The 27965-nt window shown below is 35.5% G+C and overlaps 1 protein-coding gene across 3 annotated transcripts in view; it reads right to left on the bottom strand.

Moving 5' to 3' along the window:
* The window catches only part of FGF1 (fibroblast growth factor 1), a 146630-nt gene that overhangs the window by 36031 nt on the left and 82634 nt on the right, over positions 1-27965 (bottom strand). For all 3 annotated transcript variants that reach the window (XM_074291698.1, XM_074291696.1, XM_074291697.1), the window contains exon 3: positions 15644-15847. In XM_074291698.1, the coding sequence (XP_074147799.1) occupies positions 15644-15812 (169 nt within the window). In that variant the 5' untranslated portion in view covers positions 15813-15847. The remainder of the gene's footprint in view (positions 1-15643; positions 15848-27965) is intronic.

Below are 27965 nucleotides of genomic sequence, written 5' to 3' on the forward strand. Positions count from 1 at the left end.
AATTAACTGACATAATACCTCCTTTGGCAGAATATGTAGTTGAAGTTAGAACCTTTCAGGCCTTTGTTCTGTGCAAGGCATTCTAGCCTATCTGAAATTGGGGATTTCCCTTCAATTATTGGATAACCTCCCCATCTTTGCTTGTCATATGAAAAAATTGTTTCACTTTTTTTAATCCCCAATTGATATAGGGGTTAAAGTATCTTTTATACAAGCTATGCAAGAGTTTTAAACCACAATACACTTAAACAAATCCAAAAAAAGGGGAAGAATGGAGGAGTAAAGAGAAAACTGGCCTTAGAATCAGGAAAACCTGGATCGAAACCCTACGTCTGAACCATACAAGCTGTATGGCCCATGTGTCACCTCATTTTAGGCAATTCTAAAATTATAGATTGCAGATAATATCATCTATCTACATGAATAGAGAGCACACTAGAAGGTTCTGAAACAGATGAGATCAGATAAATTATCTAATCTACATGAATAGGGGGCACACTAAATAGTTCCAGAACAGATGAGATTCTGGGTCTAGTTCTCTCCAGAAAAGCAAAACAAAGAAATATAGATGGGGGAATTCCATATTTCATAAAAGGATTCACAAGATTCTAAAAAAAAGATTCATAGGACAGACATGAACTCATTAGATGCAGAAGAGATACTTCCTTATTATGCTTGAATTTATCTTGTAAGAGAATAAATTTAGAAAAAAGAAGGAATCTCATAAATTGGTTAATTCAATCTTTATAGATGAGGGAACTGAGATTCAGGCTATGGTGGGGAAGTGATGCTCAGGGTCACACAGTAGAGCCAAGAATATGCCTAAATCTTTTTACGCTAAATACAATCTCTCTCCAAAGTACCATATTGCCATGTGTTAAATTGCCTAAACACCCAAAGAAGTATCTAGTCCATTTAAAATATGATTCTCTTTTAAAATGTTTGATCAATTTGTAACTTCAGGAACAGAATTATTGTACACAAAGATATACAGCAATGATAGTTAGGAAAAAATATCTATACTGTTCTCCATGAAACTTAGATACAGTGTAGAGCAATGGAACAGTACTTTTTGAGTCAGAAGACCTTGGTTAAAATAGCACCTGGCACTCAGTTTCCTCAAATATAAAATTGAGAAGTTGGACTAGAGTACACTTAAGATCCTTTCCAGCACTAAATCTATGATTGGGAGATTCATGGAAGCATAATGTTACTTCATACCTTTCTTCTATATCTGTTGGTTTCAAGTTTTTAGTTATGATTGTTGACTAAGGGATTCTTCTTGAGGAATAAATCAGTTTTCCTTACCAGTCAGGAAAGTCTGGGGAAACAGAATGGAACACAGAATCTCTTTGCCTTTCCCCAAAGTCATAGCAAGGTGGGACAACTGGGACTTTTCTCCCAATATTTTAATATCTTGTGTTTCTTCTTCTTAGCAAATTCTCTGGTTCATGTGACATAATCATCCCTGCTTCTTCACTTTACTCTAGGCCAGCACCACTTGAATCCTCAAAGTCTCATAACTATGGTACTTCTCTTCCAAAGTCCACCTTTCCTCACTGAACAGTATCATTGTTGTGCCTAGAACAAATTCAATTGATTGGGGTTGGAAGCATGGGATGATGCAGAAGACTACCTATCCCCATGTGATAAGTGAACATATCTTATCTATTTGAGAAAGTTCCCATTACATATAGTTCTACTAATAGGAGATTTCTAATTGACCAAGAAATTAAATTGTCAATTGTTTAATATATATTATTACGTCTTCTGATGGAAAGCAGGACTGACTAGTGTCTAGTAAACCAAATTAATGAATAGATTGAATTAGTTAGCTGTCATTGTAGATGTTTCAGAAGTCACAGAAAGCAGAAGGGAAGGAAATATAATGTTAAGTAAGTGAAAGAATGAATTAAGTTCAAATCCTGTCTCAGAAACTTAAAAACTGCATCCTCTATCTGGTTTCCTTATCTGGATTGTTAAAAGGGTCAAATGAGATATTTATAAAACACTTATCCCAGTACCTGTCAAAGAATGAATTGAATGAGGAAGCATTCATGGGATTATGGTGGCCAGTGGGGAGTGTTTTGGACAAAGAAGTTTAAAAAAAAGTGATGGTTGAAATCATAGGGTAAATTGCTTTTTCTCCTACCAGAAAAGAAACTTCTCTCTTATTATTTATATAGCAACTCTCCAAGACTATAAATTGTACAGAAGTTGTTGAGTTAAATTGATGAAGGAAGTTTCCCAATGAGGAATTCCCTCTGTCAATCAAATCAATCTTTAGTAGCTCTCCCTATGGAGGAAGATTACATGCAATGTTGCTTCACACATCAGCAAAGAATGACAAAAGGGAAAATGAGTCTTTAGAAAGCTGGGCAAGAGCCAAATAATCCCAAGAGGATTTACAGGTGAAACTAAAAAGACAACAAACCAATGAAAGATAGAATGTGACTGTTGCAGCAAATCCCAGCATTTCTATTACAAACTTTTCTCATTATAAATGATAATTACATTTGGATCTGTATACTTAAGACTCTGGTGTACTAAAGGAAGAAATGGGAATGGTACTTAAAAAAACACACAGGAAGGATATCTGAGTCAGACACAGAATACCTAAGAAGCATCCATTCCAGAAGTGACATTTTGAAAAAACTGACACATCAGCCATGATCTTATTTGTAGGAATACCCTTGAGCTTTGTCCTGGGCTCTCTCACCTTTTTTCTCTACACTTTTTCTTGGTTACCCTCCAACTTCTTTTCTCTCCTCCTCCCACAACAACTCCATTTCAGTCCTTCATTATCTCTCACCTGGACTGTCATAATAGATTCCTAATGGGTTTCCATGCATCCAGTCTTTTCCTTCTCTAATCTGTCCCACAAAACAATTGCCTATTTAATATTTCTAAAATGTAGGCATGATTATGTCCATTCACAGTTCAAGAAGTTTCAGTGTCTCCCTATAATGTCTTAAACAAAATCCAAATTCCTCTCTGGTATTTAATGCCCTTTACAATCTGGCTCCAGGTTATCTTTCCTGGCTTACAAATTATTCCTCTCCATGTAGTCAGAAAAACTGATCCACTCCTTGTTCCTTGTGCATAACATTCCATATCTCACACCTCTGCCTTTGTAATAGTATCCCCTATGACCTGAATGCACTGCTTCTTTATCTTTACCTTTTGGAACTCCTACTTGTTTCAAGGAACTGCCCAAGCACCATTTCCTTGAAGACTCCTTTCATAATTCCCCTAGTTGTCAACACCACTTACTTAGAAATCACTTTGCATTTTTAAAATATTTATGTAGTCCTTCAAAAAGTCCTATGCCAATGTTTCATCGTGGTATGGAAGTAATTCTCAGAGGTGATGTCAGTTAAATGGCAGGTTCTATCATGCTGCAAAAATTTCAAGTATAACTCCATTAATAGATAATCTGTTTTTATTATTTATTTTAGCTTTAATTTATGGAATAAAGCAAGCATTTTCATAACAGAACATAAAATATGATTGAAAATGAAACTGCAAATATTTTTATGTACAACTTGCTATTCCTTTTAAATATAAAATAAAGGTTATCACGTATTTTTTTTTCTTTTTATTCTTCTCTCTCCCCAATCTGTTTTCCAAAGTCCCACCTAATGAATTATGAAGAGGCACATCACTAGTAAGCCAGTTATGGTTGATTTTTTGGGGGGGTGGAGAGTTGTTAACTTATGAAACAAAGAAAATTTTAAAATGTCCTTCCATATTGTGGGATTTTATTCCATTTCTACTATGATGCTAGCAGAGTGGAAGGGAGAGGGGGAAAGGAGGAAGTTTTTAGACCAGAAACAAATTGTAATTTGACTGTTGGTACTCAAATGTAAAGCCATTTTTCAATAAGCATCATGTAGATGTTTTTAGAGGAACTGAATTATATAAATCTTGATATTTTTTCTATAAAGGAAACATGAAGAAAGGTGTTGTTTGTATCATGAATGAATTTTTCAAAAAAAAGAGCTTTGATAGACCTATGAATATGGTGAAACATCTATATGAAGCATAAAATACAATAATTTAATAAATAGGAAAAGATCTATTACTGAAGTGGGAGGTATCCATGAATCAGAGAATTATGAACAGACTACTAACTTCTCAGAGCTAAGATTGAATAAGTAATAAAAAAGAATATTAATGAAAAATAGAATGTATAATTGAAATGACTCAACTCTTAATTATTTAAACAAGTCATTGAAAATCCAAAATTGACAATGAACAAGAGAAATGCCATTGACACCAATTATAATTATTTTATTTAAAAGTTTAATACATAGGGGCAGCTAGATGACACAGTGGATTCAGGAGGACCTGAATTCAAATCTGATTTCAAACACTTAATACTTTCTAGTTGTGTGACCCCGGGGGCAACACTTAACCCCAATTGCCTCAGGAAAAAAAGTTTAATAAATAGAAATTAATTACTACATAACAAGGAGACCAAAAGAGCCCAAGTACCTTATTCAGTAAACATGTCACTTCTTTGCCAAATGGAAAAAGATGGCTGCCAAAGGCTATACTGGGCTAATTTGTAAAATCATATAAAGAAGGATAATGAATAATTATAATTGTCCCTTAAAGATGGAGAGCAGTTAAAACTAATTTAAGGAAACTTTGGCAAGATAGCCACATAAACAAAATCACATCAAAGGTACAATTCCAGATATACCAATAAGGTAGAAACGATATTAAGAACAAAGACAGGAAAAGCAGCAGAGGTAATCCATATTGGGAGCAATACAATTGTGAAGGCATTAAGGAAATGATATATGAGCTATATATGAAAGGAGAAGATATCAAAGACATTGAGAAAATATCTAGGGATTAATTGATATTGGAAAAGGTGGCCAATGTAACATCAGTAACTACTGACCTATGTCACTATGAAGAGGATAAAAGGAGATAGTCCAAAATACAAATAATTAACAGGAAATTCCTGTCTTAGGAGACATTAAAGGAGATAACATGAGACACAAATGATTAATAATTTTGCATCCTTAATAGAAATTCCTGTCTTATTTAGAATCTCTCCGGAATCTCTTGGATAATATCTCTATATCCAGAGAACAAACTTTGTTTTATGATCCTGATTATGTAAAAAATGAATCTATAAAATTCTGTTTCTTGCACTTGGTCTCCGTGCCTTGTGCCTGCCAATTTTGGTTCTGGCATCCCCTTTCCAGGCAGTTTGGCCTTTCTCAACCTAGAGGCCAAATGCCTGTCTATCTCTTTACTATCAATAAAGACTTTGTTTTAACACAGCATTGAGTAGGGAATTCATTCACTAAGCGGACCCGCCCTTTGGTACTTTGGGAGAGAGAGATAATCAGACAACCAGAAAAAGAGCTGATCCATCTCAGCTTAGAGCCTCAGTTTCTCCTCATCAATTATTCTTTTGCCTATATGAAATTTTTATGAGTCATTTATTCATGGATTAAAGGCATGTTCAATAGGGATATTAGTGGGGAAGAAGGAGACTTTTGCAAGGAATATTCAGCAGAAGACTCTGTCTTTACCATTTCACAATTATCCAAAGAAGATAAAAGTACAAGATCTCATTGTGCCTATTGTTTTTTTTTTAGATGAATTTTGTTGTTATTTCTTCTAGGTCATTAAAATAGTTTCTTGGAAGTCTGATTGGCATAGCACTAAATAAATAGATTAGTTTAGGGAGTATTGACATCTTTATTATATTCACTAGACCTATTCATGAGCACTTGATAGTTTTCCAATTGCTTAGATCTGACTTTATTTGTATAGAAAGTGTTTTGTAGTTTTGCTTATATAGTTCCTAACTTTTCCTGTGCCTATTGTTTTTTGACTATGAAAAACCTTTGATTTGGTAAAACAAAATACAATTTTACTCTTTTGTTTTGTTTTGTTTGGCAACAAGGTTGTCTTCTGTTTATTAATCAAGATTATTCAAGATTCTTTGGAAACTGAAAAAAATAAAGATATGAATGGTAGGTGTGAGCAAGTTGTAAAATACAACCAGGGAAGAACTCAAGAAGAAGAGGAATCAAGGATGCCCTCAAGAAATTATATGATATACCCTTTGATCTAGCAGTGTTTCTACTGGGCTTATATCCCAAAGAGATCTTAAAGAAGGGAAAGGGACCACATGTGCAAAAATATTTGTGACAGCCCTTTTTGGTAAGAAACTGGAAACTGAGTGGATGCCTTTCAGTTGGAGAGTGGCTAAAAGTTATGGTAGATAAATGTTATGGAATATTATTGTTCTATAAGAAACGATCAGCAAGATGATTTCAGAGAGGTCTGGAGAGATTTACATGAACTGATGCTAAGTGAAATGAGCAAAACCAGGAGATCATTGTATAAAGCAACAACAAGGTTATATGATGATCAATTCTGATGAAGTGATTCTTTTCAACCGTAAAATGATACAGGCCAATTCCAATGATCTTATTGATATAAACTGAGATCTTTTTTGGGGTGAAATGATGTAACCTTTGGGGGGGCCCACATGTAAACTCTCAAACCCTCAGAAAAGCATACCTTTCCCAGACAAGCCCTTCCCAAGTTAAGTTGTTTCATTCAATTAGAGATCTTGGGAAAACATCCTCCATTAACATAAACTGAGATCTTCTGGGGGGCTAGAAACTCTACCTGCAAACTCCCAGGTATTTTATTCAACTGAAGATCTCTGTCTGATGGTCCTCTATTAATTAGCTCAGACAGCTCCCAGCCCAGGCCAAAACTTATTCCATATAATCAAGATTTTGTTAATCCATCTTTGCCAAATTCCTAATGAAGAGTTTTGCCCACTAAGAAAACTTCCTTCTTAGTGAACAATAAAATTCCCTTTTTGCCACACAGATTTCAGGTTTGCGAATTCTTTTGCATCAGACCTGTGTCTCCAAGCAGAGGGGATCTCTTCCCCTATTCCCACACCTCATCATTATGATGAAGAGAGCCATTTACACCCAAAGGGAGAACTGTCAGAAGTGAGTGTGGATAACAACATAGCATTTGTATTCTTTTTGTTGATGTTTGCTTGCATTTTATTTTCTTTCTAATTTTTTTCTTTTTGATTTGATTTTTCTTGTGCAGCAAGATATTTGTATAAATATGTGTGGACATATTGAATTTAATATGTATTTTACCATGTTTAACATATATTGTTTTACTTGCCATCTAGGGGAGGGGAGTGGAAAGGGGGGGAAGTTCCAATTTCCCCCCTTTCCACTCTCCCTCCCCTAGATGGCAAGGTTTTGCAAGAGTTAATGTTGAAAATTATCCATGCATATGTTTTGAAAATTAAAAAGAAATTGTATGATGAAGAGCAGTTAGGTGGCATAATAGATAGAATACTAGCCCTGGAGTAAGAGAGACATGAACTCAAATTTCACCTCAGATACAAGACATTTACTAGCTTTGTGACCTTGGGCATGTCACTTAATCCTGACTGCCTCACAAAACAAGAAATAAAAAAGGAAGGAAGGAAGGAAGGAAGGAAGGAAGGAAGGAAGGAAGGAAGGAAGGAAGGAAGGAAGGAAGGAAGGAAGGAAGGAAGGAAGGAAGGAAGGAAGGAAGGAAGGAAGGGAGAAATTGTCTCATAAGGAAGATCTATTGGCCACACAAAAAAAGAATGAGGGTTGATAGGAAGATAGCCAGAGTAGTCCGCTGGTACCATTATGATATCAGGAAGGAGAAAGGAAGGCTCATTTGGGGATTCTTTGAAGCCAACTTATGGGAAAACATGGATAAGAGTCAATAAGATGAATAGATATAGATGAGTTCTGACCTGCATTATTGGAGAAAACACCTAAATTAATGAGATCATAGATTCATTTGAGTGTTGAGTGCTTGATTATTTCTTTTGTATATAGAATATAATTTTCTTATTTGTGGAGATATTGCATACCCCAGTAGAATTTAAGATCTTTGAGGTAAAGGACTAATTTTTATACTTTTATCTTTAACTCTTGGTATAGCATCTGGCACAGTGTTAGTGCTTAATAAATGCTTGTTGGCTGATACAATGATGGATTGATTCTGAACATCTGAAATGTATTAAACAATTGATGGTATTATTCCCCCAAAAAAGGTAATCAAGGGGATATTAATAATTACTGACCTATATATCTGACTTCTTTGTAAAATCCTTATGAGAACAATTTAGGTACTCACTAAAGGCCTACATTACTTTGATAAATATTGGAGAAGAAAACAAGCAGGATTTAATAGATAATTTTCTATAATAGGCCACTATTCACAGCCATGAAACTTCCTGAAAAATATAGACATTTGCTATGTGTATATTATTTGATGGTTTTTTAAGCTTTTCACTCAACAGGAAAAAAAACACAGCCAGAAAAACGCTCCTCCAAAAACTTTTCTCTCATCTAAAAGGCTAAAATCATGGCAAAATCTTGATCATAATGCCAAAATTCTTTTGAGAAATGTAAATAAAAACATAATTCTAATCAACTACATACTAGTATCAAATAATATATAAAATAAAGATATATTCTGGCCAAAGATATTTGCCAATGTTGTACAAGATATACTGTGAATTGCTCTAATAAAAAAAGTATTCCATTACACGTGGTGAAGGCCTCTAGATGCTATTGTTTGCTGGTGACATTGTGATAATTCTATCAAGTTCCAGAATATTGCAGTGCTTCCTCAGTAAGATCCATAATTATTCAAATAAGACTAGCCTAGCAATCTACACTATAAAAACCAAGTAGATGAAGAATATATGATGTTTAGACTGTATCCAATTGTGTGATCACACAATTGGATTGACAGCCCTTTTGAAACTTGGAAAGACACTGCAAATGAACAATGATAAAAAGAAGGAAGGAAGGAAGGAAGGAAGGAAGGAAGGAAGGAAGGAAGGAAGGAAGGAAGGAAGGAAGGAAGGAAGGAAGGAAGGAAGGAAGGAAGGAAGGAAGGAAGGAAGGAAGGAAGGAAGAAAATAAGCACTTATTAAACATGTACTTTATTTTAGGCACCATGCTAAGTACTGGGGGTACAAATACAAGCAAAAAAGAAAAAGAAAAATAGTCCCTACTGTTAAGGAATTTATATTCAAATGAAGGAAATATAATATATAAAAGGGAGCTGAATAGTTGGGGGAGATATTAAAATCTGGAAGACAGGAACTAGGCTGATGAGGAGGTCCAGAAAGCAAGAGTAAGAAAAAAACCTCTAGATGACATTTAGAAAACTGTTTAGTACTCTTTATAATCCCAAATTGAGTCATGATATAAAACTCCATTTATTTTTAACAATGATATCTTCCCTGTGAAACTGTATTATTGTTAATTATGGAATGCAATAATTTCCAAATAAATAAAATGTAAGGTCCTTCAAAAGATAATAAAAAAACATATGGTAAGTGTAATCAGTATTGCAGCATATGTTTCTTGAGCCTAAGAAGCATTGTACAGTGGAAAGAGTACTGGCTCCCTTAGAATCTGCAATATTTCGACCTTTGATGCCTACTACTTGTGTTTTCTTTGAAAAATCACTCAGCCTCCTCAGGCCTCAACTTAGACATGTGAAAATGAGAGTTTTAGACCAGATGATCTATGAGGGTCCTTTAGCTATATGTCTATAATCCTTTGATAAATACCATAGGAAATATCCAGCACCAGCCCAATCATGAGTGTACTAGTCTAGAGCAGCAATAAAAGATATCCAAGTGGAATGTCAAAATACCTAGAGAAAGATCTTAAGAGAATTGAATGGATTGTCTATGAAGAATGAGATATATGGATAGCTTGTCATCTGTAGAATAAAGAAAATATCAATTATCAACCAAGTATTCACTAAGCATTTATTAGGTACCATGTATCAGATCTATAAAGAAACAATATCTACTCACAAATGAAGGAGAGAAAAATACACATGTAAAAAAAAGTAGCATAAATATAAAGTAAATATGAATAAATACAAATATTTACATAAATATGAAGTAAATACAAATATTCAAATTCAAAGCAGTTTAGGAGGCAGGGCACTATCATATTAGAAGAAGAATCAGGAAAGGTTTCATGCAGAAAATGGCGCTTGAAATCTGTGAAGCCTGTCATTTTATTTTATTTTTTAACCCTGCTGACTTCTTATGAAATACCCTCAGATCCAAGGGATTTGTGAATCAAAACAGTATTACAAATAAATGAGCTGACTACTAATCGAGGTCAAACCAATGGCCAAGAAATATTAGCTACTGCTATTCTTGTGGGACTGTGCTCAGCACAATCATTCATAGATTTTAGAGTTGGGCTAGAAACTTTGAAGTCATGGAGGACAAGAATTTACAGATGAGCAAACTGAGGCTTAGAATAGGTAAGCAATTTCCCCCAGTCACAGAGCAAGCAAGTATTAGATAGGATTGGAACTAGGTCTTCCTACTTCCAAGGTCAACACACCATCCCTTCTGGTTACAATAATTGTTAACAGTTCCCTAAGATTAATCCCTCTCCTAACTAGAAGTTTGAGGCAATTAGGTGGCCCAGAGGATAGAAGAAAACTAATCCTCCTGAGTTCAAATCTGGTCTAAGATACTTATTAACTGTGTGACCCTGACCAAATCATTTAACACTGTGTGTCTCAGTGTCTTCATCTATCAAATGAGCTGAAGAAGGAAAAAGCAAATCATTCCAATATTTTTGCCCAGAAAACCCCAAATGGAGTCATAAAGAGTCAGACATGATTGAAATGACTGAATAGCAAGAAAAATTAGGAGTTTGCATTTGAGAAGGATTACACTAATTTATTCTTCTCTCACTGAGGACTTTCCTTACAGGGAGAAGCAGCTGAGCCTCAGAGAGGAAAGTGCTGAATGAATGTGATTTTGGGTTTCTGACTCTCTGACCTACATCATACTCATTTCTGTCCTCATACCTCAACTTAGATCCATGTTCAGTGAAAAAAACTTGGCTTCTGCTCTCAGGAACAAATTAAGTTGATGAACAAGCAGTGAATGGTAAAGTGTCACATAAAAGAATTTATGCCCAAGTCTTGTCAGAGGGATAGCAGAGCCATTTACTGAATTTAATTCATATCATAGAATTAAGGACCACAGATATACAATTGGAAGGGATATTAAAGATAACCTAATCCAGTTACCTCCTTTGAAAGATGAGAAAATTGAAATCCAAGGAAGTCCCATATAGTAAACACAGGTAGGTATATGCTGCTAAACGTTTAACAACCAGCTTCAGGGGTTGAGATAAGAGAGCATTTCTGCACACATATTTAATGGCATTATTAGCCCTTAAATCTAGACAATCAACAAAGCAATAAATCAAACCCTGATTTTTCAGCAATTACTGATTTCTCCATTTCTGAGGTATAAAATGCTTGCTCTGAGCATTCAACAGAGCTGGCTCCAGCCTACCCTGATCACAGGGATTTGAAAACAGACTCTTTGCTTCCCAATTTCAAAGCTCAGTGGTAATTTACAACTGGAAGTGGTCTTGGAAATGGCCTAGTCTAATTCCTTCATTTGATAGAATCACCAGACTAGATATAGATTGGAAGATAATGGTAGAATCGCTCCAGAATTGTACCAGTATCTATAAAATATTAAAAGCCCTAAAAAGAAGGCCTCCAGTGCACAGACCCTCAGCATTCCTAGAAGAAAGTCCCTAGAATTAAGAAATACCACAAATATTATCTTGGACTGGTTTGTGGAAAGCTGAGGTTTGCAGTTTTGCAGAGTAGTCCTGATATCTTAATTCAGGCATGGATAACCTCGAACCAAAATCGAGGATCAGAAGTGTTAACATGCTGCCATGTATGGAGATTTTCAGAATTATTTATTATGATAAAAAGAAATGTAACCTGTGAAGAAATTTGATTCATTCCAGACTGCTTTGAGTTTCACAATTTAAAGTTTCCATATATAACTTAGTACCCCAAACTGTGATTAAAGCAATTTCTTTCTCTCCTACCCGGTTCAATGGCCAAGGATTGTTTTCGGTTCCCCTCTTTTTTGTCTTTGTACCCATAATGCTTAGCATAAGGTCTCATACACAGTAGGTCCTTGATAATGTTTTGTTTAATTAAATTAAATTATTTTCATGTGCTCCTGAGAACTAGCTACTATTATTAAGATATTCCCTAATTCAGGAGGAGCTGGGCTTTTTTTATGTAGAAAAGCCAGAAGCACAGAGTCCCTATTTATTAGTTTTTTTTTCCAATACCCTTGTAGAATAAGGATCACGAACCTATATAAACATGACAATCTTAAACATCATCTAGGCTCATCCCCTTATTTTATAGGAAAAATGAGACCTGATGACACTTTGTGCAGTAAGTAGCAGCTGAAGAATTGGAACCCAGATCACAGCATTATAGGATAACATACACATCTGTAAAGGAGTTTAGAGATCATTGAATCCAATCCTTTCATTTTACACATGAGCAAACTGAGGCCTTGAGAACCTTAAGTGGCTTAGAGTCATTAATACTCAAATGATATATACCTTATATTGCACCATACTATCTTAATTTTATATATATACATATGTGTGTATAAGTATATATATGTATGTATTATATATATAGTATTCTAAACACACACACACACACACACACACACACACACACACATATATATATACACATACATATATTTGTCTTTTGGGTCATATGAATAAGAAATTCATAGTAAAGACAGTCTTCAGAACCAAATCATACATTTATTTATCTCCAAAGTTGCCCATTCAGGCCTTTATCCCAATCCAAAGAATTAGCATTGGGGAAAGAAGTGAAATGAGCTGAAGCAATGTGTCAGACTAAAATCTTAATAACCAGATCCATCCCTTATCTCCCTAGTCTATTGTACAGAACTTTATGACTGATCAAGTGCCATAAGAATATAGGCACTATGAAAGTATATTATTTCTGAAGTATATTATTTTCTTTTTAGTGTGGTTACTGTACACCCTTCTATACATATCCCTTCATGATTAAAGACACCCCAGCTTTGGCGCTAGATTGAATTCCTCCAAAAAGCTACTCTTTCACTCACCTTTTGTTTAATCATTTTCTACCCACTTCTATTTCCCCCTATTTATTCCTTTCCCTTGGCAAGTTTATTTAAATAATACTCTTTTTAAGAAGGGCTAAGCTCTAATTCCAGCTTCTATAACTATCTTTTGTAGATATTTATTTATTATACATTTGACTTGTGTCTAATTCTTCATGACCCCATTTGGGGTTTTCTTGGCAAAGACATAAGAGTAGTTTGCGATTTCCTTCTCCAGCTCATTTTATAGATGACAAAGCTGAGGCAAACAGATGTAAGTGACTTGCCCAGGATCACACAACTACTAAGTGTCTATGAACAGATTTGAACTCAGGAAGATAAATCTTCCTGACTTCAGATCAAGCAAACTAAATATCAGGACACCTAATTGCCTCTTCTATAATTATAAATTTTGTCAATACAGCAAGTATCTTTTAGTTCATCAATATGTAAAGTTCCTTATATGTGCACCAGGGAAGATTAGTACTCTGCCTATATATTAGCATGTAAGTCTTGCCAGGAAAGTTTCCCAAGGCTCAAACAAGTTAAGAGACTTGAGCACAGTCATATAGGAAAAAAAAAAAAAAAAAAAATATATATATATATATATATATATATCAGAGACAAAATATGACGTGTGTAGGGTGGTATTTTGAACCCAAGTCTTTCTGACAAAACTACAAAGCTCTATTCCATAAAACATGGTACCACTAAAAAAAAGTACATCAGCCATAAATAGACACCATCAATTAATTTATCACACTGGGGCATGAGTATCTAATATCAACCAAACAATCAATAGAAGGAATGTATGCACATGCATGTATGCACATACTCATGTTGGGGTGGGGGGCGGGGAGAGCTAGAGTGACAGGGACAGAAAAAGAGAAACAAAGAGAAAGAGAAACAGAGACTGAGACTGAGACAAAGAGACAGAGACAGAGAGAAATACATAGATAGAGACAGCTAAGTAGCTCAATGAATAGAGCATGGGGTTAAAGTCAGGAAGACCTGAGTACAAATTTAGCCTATGACACTTACTAGCTATGTGACCCTGGGCAAGTCACTTAACTTCTTTTGGAGAAGGAAATAGCAAATAACTCCAGTATCCCATCCAAGAAAACCCCATAGATAGTACTGATGTAATATGGTCCACAGGGTCACAAAGAATTGGACACAACTAAACAACTAAACCACAAAAAAGATAGATAGATGACAGAGATATAGATAGATAGACAGATATTAATAGAAGATAGAAGACATTTTGATGATCAATATAGATAGAAGTTGGATAGAAAACAGACATAGATAGATAGATAGATAGATAGATAGATAGATAGATAGATAGATAGACAGAGGAATGAAATCCTTTTTCTAAAACCATACATTCATTTATTAATACTGCCTAAGAGTTGGAACTTGGGGACAAGTTCCTAGTCGAACTATTATAGTGAATTGGCGGGAATCCTTACGTTCTCCAGTTACTACAGGTCTGGAGAAGTACTTTAATGCTCTTGGTGACCACAACCACATCTGCATGATGCGTAGAAGTAAAGTTGTGTAATTTATTATGTGTAAGGCTAGGGTTATAAACTGGGATTTCACAAATCAAACTCAGTGTAAGCATAGCCTAGACAACCATACTTCCTTGAAATGAAGCCTGGGTATGCACACAGGAGTTACCTTCCCCGTCCCATCTGGCTTCTCATGTTACAGTAGTAGAATCTGGGCTGGAATCTAAGATTGGATCCCTCATTAGTTATAGAACCTTGGGACAGTCAAGCATTGAGCTAGGGAGACATTTCACTCTGGCCTGGATTCTCCTCCTTCTTTACCCAGAAAAGAATGTCAAGTTTTACATTATTTCCATAAAGGTCTTTCCAGATTTTTCTGTGTTCCTTATACTTACTGGTTATAATTACATTACAATCTATTACATTGATGTGCCACAATTCATGTAACCACTTCCCTATTACTGGACATTTTGGACATTATTTTAGGTTGTTTCCAGTATTTCTTTTATAACTACATGAAGAATAATATCTTCACTAACCAGAATCACATGGGGAAATGTGAATGAGAATAAAAGGACAAAGAATCCTGAGAGGAACTTAGTAAGAAGGACTAAAAAGAAAAAAAAAAACTCTTAGGATACTTTTTTTTGAGATCATTTAATTTAAATGAAAATAATTATTCAGTAATTTTTCAGGTTCAGTGTTAGGTTTCCAGTAAAACATTTAATATGAGCTTAGTATATAGGAGGAAAATACACTGGATTTGGAGTTGGAAAATTTGGGTTCAGCTCTTCTGTATAGGAGCTGGGTGATCTTAGATGAGCCATAACATCTCTGGGCCTTTGTTTCCTCATCAATAAATGAAGGGGTTGGACTAAATGCTTTCTAAGGTCCCTTTAACCTCTCAACCTATAATCCAAACATTTTAATCTTATAAGGAAAAAGAATAAAAGAAAGAAAAAGAATGGAAAGCATAGAAAAGGAAAACCAACCCTTTCTTTCAGTCTTTCTAGTGGAAAGTTAGGGGAAAATATGAAGGTAAAGAAAATAATTATAAGAGATTAATTAGAGAAATGCTTACTGTGTTGATCATTTCTGTCCCTTGTCCCATCCACTTTGCCATCAGGAAGAATCCTCAAAAAGTGGCCCCCATTGCTACAGTAGAGAAGCTTGGGCTTCTTGTAATTCCCCAGAGGCAGATTAAATCTTTCGGTCAGGGCTGTGAAGGTTGTGATCTCCCCTTCGGCCATGCCTCAGTTGTTGGCTTTTACTGGCCCTTTCAAGACTGAAAGAAATTAAACAGGCTCATAGTTAGCACAGCAGCAAAGAAGTCGACATGTGTACTTTTAAAGGGCATCAAAAGGACTCAGGGGTAGAGCTTTTTTGGCAAGATAACTACAAAAGATTGCCAAGATGATGTCCATGGTTATCAGAGTTACCAGGTGACAAGTGATGATTGAGGATGGGGCTTCTTTAAGGGCAGACAGTTCTCAATGTGGGAGGGTTTTTGGTGCATCTCATAGATCCCAATTGGACACAGGTTTGGCAAAAGAGACATCTCTTTTTAAGCTTCAAATTTAATCATTTGGCCAAAGAAAAAAATGTTAAGGTCCCTCCTTCTGATCCACACACATCCTCAAATTAAACACCAAAATGGCACTAAAATAACACCAGGGGGCTGGTTGAAAGCCACAAAAGCCAATGAGGTCAGGGTTGAGGCTTTCTCCCTCCACCCTCACACTGTTTTGACTAGGAATTGTAACAGCATCAGGGAACAGATAGCACAGATGGCCTTTGAGGCTTTGAGTCTGCAAGCAAAGGTACAGGAAGTCATTTTGGCTTTGGAGGTAGTCTGGCCTACTCTCAGTGACTAGGGAGGGGAAACCACAACAGTGAACCTTTTATAACCTCTCAAATGACTGAAAAGAATAAAGGGTTAAGACAGGAAGGACACACATCCCAGTTTCAGGTCTTCGGAGTCAGGAAGAATTTAAAACCAAAGAGTATAGGAAGGATTTTTTTTTAAATCAATTTTCTGTAAGAGGAACTAAGCACTGAAAAATTGGGAGCTTCCTCAGAATAAGGAATGTTTCATTTTTATTTTTGCATCCCCAAACTTAGCACAGTTCCAGACAAAGTAGGTGCTGAGTAAATGCTTGTTGATTGACTGATCAAGCTATTTCATTATGAAGAATACCTCTGAGTTAGTGCCTACCTTTAAAAAATCAAATCAAACCAAAACATGGTTTTACACAGTATCTCCACAATACTCTCACCTAGAGTGTAGATTCTTCTTACTATATATAGAAGACAAATGAAGCAAAATAAAAATGCCTTACTCAATATCATATAGTCCCTTAGTAATATTACCAAGATTGCTCTTCTTATTCACTCTATTTTCTCTGATCTTTTCATCCCTTCTTTCTTTTTCCCCCTCTTCTTTATTTTCTTCACAAAATCATAGAATCTCAGATTTGAAAGAGACTGCCACAACCACATATCTAGTCTCATCTGTAATCCCCCCAAAAGTTGTTTTGATGTTGTTTTTTGTTCTTTGTTTTCTAAGAGGACCAATAGCATCATAGGGTGATATATTGACTCATGAATGAATTAGATTTACATGAGGCAGAATTGTACTGAATCATCAGACTCACTCTTTCTTTGAGAGGAAATGAAGTCCAGTAACAGGACAAAAATCAAGACAACTGGTGATGAATCAGGATGCTGTGGATGTCCTTGGTGTCTTCAATATCTGACCAAGGTCCAAGCAATCCACAGTACCTGATTCAGCCACTGTTGGAACAAATTACTCTGACTTGCCCATTCTACCAGAGGATGTCTTCACACACTTCCAATTCAATGATGTGATTGTGGCTCATCAATTACCCTCAACCTGATTTAGCCTGACTGCTGACATGGTTTTACTAGGATGTGGACATTGCACATGCTACAGCTTCTTGGAACCATAGGTGAGAGTTGAGTATCAGATGGACACCAAAGTTGGTTGGGCAGCCCTGAAAAAGTCTCACAAGCCTCATATGAGAGGTTTTCTTGAACACTCCACATACCCCAAACCAAAAAAGTATCTCCATTGCAAAACACCTAAGTAGTCATCTAGCTTGTGATTGAAGACCTCCAGAGAAGGGGAATCCAGAACCCCCAATGTTCTTCTCTGACATAGCTGCAAATGTAAGGTTTTCCTTTATGTCAAGCTTAACTTTGTCTCTTTGTAACTTTCATTCATTGCTTCTGGTTCTGCCCTCAAAACAAGTCTAAAACATTTCTCTCATATGATTGCCTCTCTAGTATTTGAATCCCTCTGATTGTTCCCTTTTCTGGGCTTTATCTGAACCTAATTTGATTTGGAATCCCTGGTTTCCTTCCAAGTCCCAACCAAAATAATATAAGAAGCCTTTATTGATCCCTCTTAATGCTAGATATTTTTCTATATTACCTCTCATTTGTCCTATTTATATCTTACTCATTATTCATCCACCTTTGGTGTCCACCTTCACCCAACTTTCAGTTGTGGCTCCAAGAAGCTGTAGTGTGCGCAGGGGCCACGATTCCATAAAACTGTCTCAGCAGATAGCTTAAGTACAGGTTGAAGGTAAGTGATAGGCCACAAACCCATCATTGAGTTAGGTGGGGTGTCTACCCCAAGCATGTGAAGTTCCAACAGCTATGAAAGAGGCTGAAGCAGGTACTGTGAAGTGCTTAGAGCTTGATCAGACATTGAAGACACCAAGATTATCCAGACGATAATAGACTCCCAGCCTTTACATGATGATTAAATAGTTTATAGACCTCAAAGTACAAAGAAAAATGACTCATCTTTCTAGCTCTTCCCTATCTTTTTCCAGAGTGAAAAGAATAGCATTTTTGGAGTCCTTCATAGCTATTATTCAGACACCACTGTGTTTACAGAAGGCATTTCCTCTCAGAGCTGTAATTTGATTCTTGTCATAAACACAAAGTATGCTGAAAATGAGGGTGCAGGAAGCAAAGTAGTGAAAAGTTTGGTAAACTATGAGAATCAGACACTATGAAGTAGGTAAATTATAGGGTGTCCCTAAAGTCTTAGTGCATCTGTAGGCTACTAGAGCTTAGAACAATATTAAGACTTTGGGGACAGTATATAAAATTAATCTCTTTTTATCATATAAAGAATGAAGAAGAATAAATCAATAAAGAGGAATAGAGGAATGCCTTTCAGTATACCTATATTTTAAGTAATAGGTCAAAGTTCAAGCCAACAATTCAGTTCAATTAGCACTTATTAAGCATCTATACTATGTATTCAGTTACTATACAAATATGTTGAGACAAAGACAAAAATGAAACAGTCCCTGCCTTTATGGAGGTTACATTCTACTAGAGCTGGAGGGTAGTGACAATATGTATAGAGATAAGTAAATACAAATTCCATACAAAATTATCCATACAAGATTATTAAAGCCTATATAGAATGTAGCACTTGAGCTTACTTTAGAGGATGTTTTTAGCATCAACAAAAGTTCCAAGATCACCTAAATTTGTGAAATCTTAAAAATCAGAAGGCAGCTAGGAGGCACAGTGGAAAGAGTCTTGGGCTTAGAGCCAGGTATTTTCATCTTCCTGGGTTCAAATCTGGCCTTGGACACTTACTAACTGTGTCCTGGCTAAGTCCCCTAATCTTGTTTTCTTTAGTTTTCTCATTAGTAAAATGATCTGGAGAAAGAAATGGTAAACTACCCAAATATCTTTATCAAGAAAACTCCAAATGGGGTCACAGAATCAGAAGCAATCAGAAGATAATGACTGAACCACAACAAAGCCGAAGGCCTACTATCTTCATGAGGAGAGTCGCCAAATCAATTCAAACTCTTCTAGTAAAGAATTAGCAGATAATGCTTTTACCCCTCTGTCATCTTGTCTCTTGATTTTGCTTTATTTCTTAAAAGAAATCAAATAGCAGCCTGTTAATCTGTCACTTGTTACTGTTATCTTTGACTTTTTGTGGGCATCCAAGCTTGAGAGGAAGTCTATGTATAATGTATATTAATATGACACATTTACTATCTGCAATAAGCCTAGTAGTTAAATAGTTGCAGCAAGAAGAAGCGCTTAATGGACTGGTAACATTTTTCACAAGCCAGTGGATTTTTTTTTAACTTTTCTGCAACATCAAAATGGAATCTTCTGAAGTCTTAGCATAGTTATGCAAAAGTCTACACCTTTTGACATTCATTATAATTCTACACGCATTATTAAGCACCAAATTCATACACAGTACTTTGTCATTTGGATTCTGGAAGGTCACCTACTTATATAAGCATGTGTATGAGCACACATTTACCTAAAAATATCCTACAAGAGTCTCACATTAGACTGGAAGCAAGCATAATTGAGATTCTTCTCAAATATGGGAATTGGGAATTCTGGCTCTACCATATTTATTATATACATAAATGTTTTCTCCCACATTAGAATGTATATCCCTTGAACTCAGGACCTCTTTCACTTTCATCTTTGCAACTCAAGTGTTTAGTATAGTCCCTGGCCCATAATGGTTGCTTAATAAAGGCTGTCTCTATGTGATCTTAAGTAAGTCACTTAACCTTATTGGACTCAGTGTTCTCATATATAAAATGAGCCAGAGAAGGAAATGGCAAACCACTCCAGTATCTTTGCCAAGACAACCCCAAATGGGAACATGAAGGGTCAGATACAAATGAAACACTGAATGACTAAACAATTGCAACAAGAAGGCTTGCTCTCAATTCACAGAATTTTGGGACTTAGGAAAATTAAAAATCATCTCTTCCATGTCCCTCACTTCCTAGATGAAGTAACACAAGGGTTGGCCATGATCATATAGTTAGTAAAAAGGGAAGGGGGGAAAAAGGGGCAGAGCCATTCTTGACTTTTGTGCATCCCATAAAATGACAATAATAGCTCCCTCAACTACCAAACAAGCTGTTGTTAAGATCAAATATTGAAATGATATGGGTGAAAACACTTGAATAATAGAAATTGGCCATATAAACATAAAGTGTCATCACTTATCATGTCCAATATGTAGAAATTTAACAGTGATTAATTTCAAAGAAACAAATCTGATTTTAAGAGAGTATTTTTCAGACTCATCATGTTTAACTACAATGAACTAATCCTCCCATAATGTAAATGAATGTACCTCTTGTTTTCACAAATGTGGAACCAGTATGAGCAACTAGATGATGCAGTAGATAGAGCACTGGCCCCGGATGCAAGAGGACCTGAGTTCAAATGTGGTCTCAGACATTTAATACTTATTAACTATGTGACCCTGGGCACTTAACCCCAATTGTCTCCAAAAACAAAATAAAACAAATATGGAACAAGAAACTAAGAGGCTAGAAAACATACCCATGGTGACATAAGAGACTCTTCTTTCATCACTTTCCATTTCATACTCATCAAGAGTTGGATTGCAATAAAGTGACATTTGTTCAGCATATTCTATGTGCTAGGAATGTTTGACCAGCTAGGAAGCCAGGTTGAAAGGAAGAATGTGAGTTTCTAAGGAGCAGAATGCAGAAAATGTGATTATTTTGTAGAGCATTGAAATTTTCCCAACCAGTGAGGGAAAAAAAGGATCTTGCAAATTGTTAGCCTATTTCACATTAATAGCCATCACAAGGTGTATGGGGTGATGCTATAAAAAGAGGAAATAAATTCTCTTCTCAGAATCCTGCTTTAGAAGCTGCTCTTAAAGAAACATTTAGTAGAATGAAATGAGTACAATACAGGTGTTGCAGTGGACAAATGTCAGCAGTTTGGCTGAATTTTTAATGAGTTTAGAAAATGGTCAAGGACACCAATCAACAATTTGGTTGTAGGGAACCTTGAAACCATGCTAGCAGTTTTGTAATCAGTGAGCACAGATTAGAATTGAATGGAAATTGTGTTCAAGAAATTTTTATTTAGAATTTATATATATGACTCAGGGCTGGGATTGGAAGATGCAAAGATCAATCTGACAAAAATTCTGTGTGGTATAGGATCAGGAGACACACCTCTCTACTTACTTACAGAATGACCACAGGCAAATAACTTAATCTCACTTAGTCTCAGTTTCCCCATCTGCAAAATTGGGATACTAATAACCAAAATATCTCAAAAGGCTGTTGTAATAATCAAATTAAGGAGTGAAGCAGCTAGATGACACAGTAGATAGAGTGCTGCTCCCGAAATCAGGAAAACTTCAATTCAGGTCTTGTCTCAGACATTTCCTACCTGTATACCCCTAGGCAAGGTGCTTAACATCTGTCAGCTTCAGTTTCCTCAACTATAAAATGAGAATAATAATAGCATCTACCTCCCAAGGTTATCATGAGGACCAAGTAAGATAATATTTCTAAGGTGCTTAGCACACTGCCTAGCACATAGCAGATACTTAACAAATGCGTGTTCCCTTTCCCTTAACCCAATGAATACAAAGTTTTTGCAAATCTTCTAGTTCTATAAAAACATCAACTATCATTAGTATTACTAGAACTTATGTCAGGAAAGCATATGCAAATGTAGAGAAACGTGAGACCAAGGCAAAGAAAAGGTCTGGCAAAAGTCTATGAGAGATTTAAGGAAGGAGAGGTGTTATAGGCAAACCATCTTGCTCTCTTGCTTTTCTGATTAAAATGAGATGTAGATATCAGCTCACTTCAAGCATTCTGGACTATGTTTTTCAAAGTGCTCATTATCTGAGCCAGCCTGGCTTCTTTTTGAGCTGGTTACCTAGAGGAAGAAAAGCGTTAGCTTTTTTAATCCCTTCACTGAAGGTCTCCAAAAGCAAGCTGAATGAAAACAAGTTGATCAACAAGCATTTATTGTATCAACTCTACTAGTCTGGATGGGAAGAGGGGGAATGCTGCTAGAAATATATAAATAATGGGATTGTTGCTGGCTCAAAGACTTTATTATTTTTGGGGATAGGGACAACATTCAAATATAAGTAAATACAAATCATTCAATCTGTGATAATAACACATTTTGCTCTTTGTTATTTAGTCTGTTTTCAATCATGTCTGACTCTATGATTTAATTTATGGTTTTTCCTGGCAAAGACTGGAGTGGTTTGCTATTTTCTTCTACAAATTATGTGACAGATGAGGAAATTGAGGCAAAAAGGATTAAACTGACTAGTCCAGACTCATATTTAGTGTCTGAGGCCAGATTTGAATGCATCATTATGAGTCTTCCTGCCTAGTACTCTGTCCACTGTGCCAATTATACATATAAATAAATTTAAATGGGTATAAAATATAAATACAAATTAATTTCTGGGGTAGGAATAGTAAAGACCAAATGTGGACGAAGGCACATAAGTTGAGTTTTGAAGGAACCAAGGTTTTATAAGAGATGGGGGCAAGGAAGGAGTGCATTCCAGTTTGGCTGGGGATGGCAGTTGGAGGGTAGTGGGGGGAACCTGATATATGATCTTTTAAAAAAGGTAGGAAGATGGAATGTTTTGTAATGTTTTATAAAGAGATCACAAATAGGCAATTTGGCCAAAAAGTAAAGTATGTAAGGAGAAATAATGTGTGACAAGCCTGAAAAATTAAAAGTGGCCAAAGACAGAGGGAGAAAATCTCATGTGAATAAAAAAGTATTACCAGTAGTACTTTTCCAGATGAAGATATTAAGGCAGGCAGAAGCTAAGTGTTTTGCCAGAGTTTAATCAGCTAGTAAATGTCTATGTTCAAAGCTGAACTTGAATCTTCCTAATTCTAGATCTAGTAGTCTATCCAGTGAGCCATCAAGCTACCTCAAATTATATAATGACCACAACAATATAAAGGAAAATAACTTTAAAATATTTCCTAACTGATTCAGAAGACTGATGAAACATTCTTCCTCATTTTTGGCAGACTGGTGATCTGACAAACTAGTGGTATAGGAAGAGAAATAAATTTTCAGATGTGGCTAATGTATTTATTTTTTTGTTACTTATTTGTTACAAGGGAAAGCTTTTATTGGGAGAGAAGGGAGAGTTAATAAGAAGTAACAGAAAAGCAGAAAAAAAATTTAAAAACAGAGAGAAGTTCAGAGAGGGACATAAACACAGTAAATTTATTATTATTTTGTTAAATTTAATACACACTTTTAAAAAACAAAATATATACAATAGAAGTTCGATTTTCATATATAATTCTTATTTTGTTTTTTTTTTTTTTAATAAAGCTAGAGGTTATGAAATAAATCAATCAAGTAGCCCCATCCCCACTTAAAGTAAATGATAAAATGTCCTGATATGTTAATGAGGGAAAAACAGATTTCAACAAACCAATCAATCAGATATTTTAAATTAAGTGTAAAATGTGGGAAAAACAGATTTCAACAAACCAATCAATCAGATATTTTAAATTAAGTGTAAAATGTCTTTGGATTAATTGGAATGATCTTGACAAGTAGAATGTTTGACTGAGAAAACTTAGTCATGTCCTAAGGATTATCTGTAAAACAGAAGACTAGTTTAGAACTCATTCATTCAAATGAAAAAGCAAGCAGAAACCAGAGAAAGTATGCAAATTAGAATGCACCAAGTAATTGTTGTATGTCCTTCATTCCCAAAGAGGATGGCGGTGATGCCATGACATGCAAGTGAATTGGATTTAAGTGAAGAAGGGCTGTGCAAAATCATCCGCCTCAATTTCTTCTCCAGAGCCATCTGGTTCCAGGGGCCAGATGTAGATCCTAGTAATTGGAGTTGACCATGTACAAAGTGGGAAACCTTGGCCGTTTTAAGTTAAGATCATCAAAAGGTCTATTTGACTGAGACCATACCCATTTAGTGATTAAAACTAGATATAATTTGAGACAAATAATACTTTAGATTGAATGAGTTCTACCGCTAAATAAGATCTCAACTCAAATGGAGAGAGGGCCCTGACCTCCTGCAAGAGAAGGACCTTTTTGAGAAGTATCCAGGGAGGCAAATTGGGAAGCAGAAACATGTTAAAAAGTTGATTTCCCCTACAAGTCTGCAGTTCCCAAAGTCTCTTTTTTTATCTCTGCAGTGACTCCTGGTCATCTGTCTCTCCCCAAGAATATCTAGAACCAACTCTGTAAGTCTCTTATGCAGATTTACATCAAGTTCAACATTCTCTTCCTGTTATTCAGGAGTCACATCTCCCTTCATAAGTAATATTCAGATGTCCCTCCCCCATATTTCTTGGAGAGGAGCCAAGTTTCAGTTATATACTGGAATGTTTGGATTTATTAATGATTATGAATCTTAAAATAAAAATAAAAAATTTTAAGGAAGGTACATTAGAGCCAGGGTATAAAAATTATTTTATGCCTGAAGAGTTTGTTTTTTATCCTAGAAATAAGGAGGAAATTAGTCAGACTTTAGGAATTATCATTTGACAGCTATGTAGAAGACAAAGTGGAGAGGAGAGAGACTTGAGGCAAGATAACCAGTTTGTTAGTTCTTGCAATAACCAAGGTGAGAGCTGATAAGGACTTGAAATAGGGTAGCATTTTTGTAAATAGAGAGAAGGTGGTTCAAGCAGAGATGTTTAATAGATAGGGGCAGCTAAGAGGTACAATGAATAGAGCCCCAGCCTTAGAGTCAACCTGACCCTCAAATCTAGCTCAAACACTTGACATTTACTAACTATGTAACTTCGGGCAAATCACTGAAACCCAATTGTCTTGCCAAAAATTTAAATATAATTTAAAAATTAAAAGAATCTGCAAGATTTGGCAGTTGATGATATGGGAAAGAGAAGTAGTTAGTGAAAGTGAAGACAAGAATATTATAATATTATATTATCATGATATTAAGAATAATATTAGTATTATATATGATAAAAACATATTACATATTACTATATATGTGAATATATCATTATATATAATACCAAGGAGATAAACCTTGGTTGCTGGAAGGGTGGTGGTGCCTTCAACAGAAATAGGGAAGTAAAGAAGAGATTTTTGAGGGACACATAATGAACTCTGATTTAGGCAAATTGATTTTGATATATTTGTGGGATATCTAATAACATGATCCAATAAGCAATTCATGATTTGGAACTGGAGATGAAGACAGAGGTGACTGATTTTCAGAAATGTTATAGAGGGGCATGGATATGGGCTGAATGAGGGGTTTCTTAGGTCCCTGCCAAATCTGGGATTGGGTTATATGGCCTTTGAGATCACTTCCAAGACTGTAATTCTGAAGTTCTACAATTCCATGGATTGAGTTTTATAGGGCTTCTTGATTTTGGATAGGACTAAGAAACCCAAAAGAATTCCAGATTTTGTTACCTCTGCCAGGAAGTGTGAGGTTGGCAGAGAATCACTCACACACTCTAGTGAAGGGAAGTTTGCCTAAATAGACAGAGACAATGTGTTCTTCTCTCTGGTCTTAGCCCCACCCTCATCTCATTGCACTAGATTTGAAAGTAGGAATATAGCTGTAGTTGTCTGGCACGAGTTGGGCCAACATGCTACCAAAATCTATACAGTTCTTCTCTGAGAGCTGAAATGTTATTTGCTTAAAAAAAAATCCATGTTCTCTCTACAGCTTTTTCTATATTGTACAACTAATTGATGTTGGAATGAGTTGTGAACCAGTTGGCAATTCCTGATAAGCAAATCAAAACTGTCCAGCAGTTACTAGTTGCCTTTTATTTGCAATGTGTGTGAGACAGAAAATGGATTTATATCTCAAAGAAATCATAAAAGAGGAAAAAGGACCCATATTTGCAAAAATATTTGTAGCAGCCTTTTTTATAATGGCAAGGAACTGGAAATTGTGTAGATCCTATCAAGTAAGGAATAGTTGAATGTTATGGTATATGGATATAATGGGATATTATTGTTTTATAAGAAATGATGAGGAGGCTGATTTCAGAAAAGTATGGAAAGACTTACATGAACTGATGCTAAATGAAGTGAACAAAACCACAAGAACACTGTATTCAATAAAAACAAGATTATGTGATGCTCAGCTATGATGGACTTGACCTTTTTTTTTTTTTTACCAATGAGGTGATATAAGACAATTCCTATAGATTTGTGACAGCCACATCCAGAGAGAGAACTATGGAGACTGCATGTGGATCAAAGCATAGTGTTTGCACATTTTTTGTTTTTGTTGTTTGTTTGCTTGATTTCTTTTTTTTCTTTCTAGTGTTATTTTTTTCCCTTTTGATCTGATTTTTCTTGTGAAACATGATGAATATATTTAGAAGAATTGCACATGTTTAACTTGTATCAGGTTGCTTGCTGTCAGAAAGTGGGGAGGGAGGAAAAGAGGAAGAAACATTTTGGAAAACATTGTTTCATAAAGGTGAATGTTGAAAATTATCTTTGTATTGTACTTGGAAAAATAAAATACTATTTTAAAAATGTGTGAGAGAATATAGCATAGGATCAAAAGCTGGACTTGGAGCCAGGAAGAATGGATTCAAATTCTGTTTCTGAGGTTTACTAATCCATCTAAGCCTCAGCTTACTCTTATAACATAACATCTATAAATGTCTTATATCCCCAATAAAAGTAGAGTTCCCATACTAAGATCCTTGATATATCGACATGTATGGAAGGCAGTGCTGAAGACACAAAGATCGAGATATGGAAATGGTTACTGCCCTCAAGTACATTATAATCTAATAAAATAATATGTGAAATATAAAATCTTCTCAATGATGATGAATCATCTGGAGAATTTATAATGATGTTTTTCTACCATTTGCTTAAGACTCCTATAAGCCATTAAAACCAGGATGGCTAGGAGAGGTAATAAAATTCACAGATTTGTATAATACATTGAGGTTTACAAATTACACAATAATCCTACTAGGTGGGTAATATTCATCATTCCTATTTTGTTGTTATTGTTCAGACATATTTGATTCTTCATGATCCCATTCAGTGTTTTCTCGACAAAGATACTGGAGGGGCTTGCCATTTCCTTCTCTAGCTCATTTTACAGATATGAAAACTGAAGCAAACAGGGTTAAGTTACTTACCCAGAGTCATGCAATTAATACATATCTGGGGCCAGATATGAACTCGGGAAGATAAGTCTTCCTACCTTTAAACCTAGCACTCAATCCATTGGGACATCTAGCTGCTCTATTTCTATTTTACAGATGAGAAAAACCAAGGCTCAGAGAAATGAAATGTCATGGTTCAAACCGTCAATAAGTCTCTATAGGACCAAAGTCCTCTAAAGTCCTGGATCTAGATACTAGACTCTTAATTATAGCATTATGGCCTCCTATTGATTTTTCTTTATATATCATTTCATCAAGCCTAAAAACAAAGGTGTCTTGGAGAAATGATAACACAAATTCACTATCCTTTGCTTTCCAGTCATTGATCTGGGATCCTTCTAATACCATTCTTAGGCCACAGGGAAAATAGAT

The sequence above is a fragment of the Sminthopsis crassicaudata genome, chromosome 2, assembly GCF_048593235.1.
Source record: "Sminthopsis crassicaudata isolate SCR6 chromosome 2, ASM4859323v1, whole genome shotgun sequence".
In the NCBI taxonomy this organism is placed as follows: Eukaryota; Metazoa; Chordata; class Mammalia; order Dasyuromorphia; family Dasyuridae; genus Sminthopsis; species Sminthopsis crassicaudata.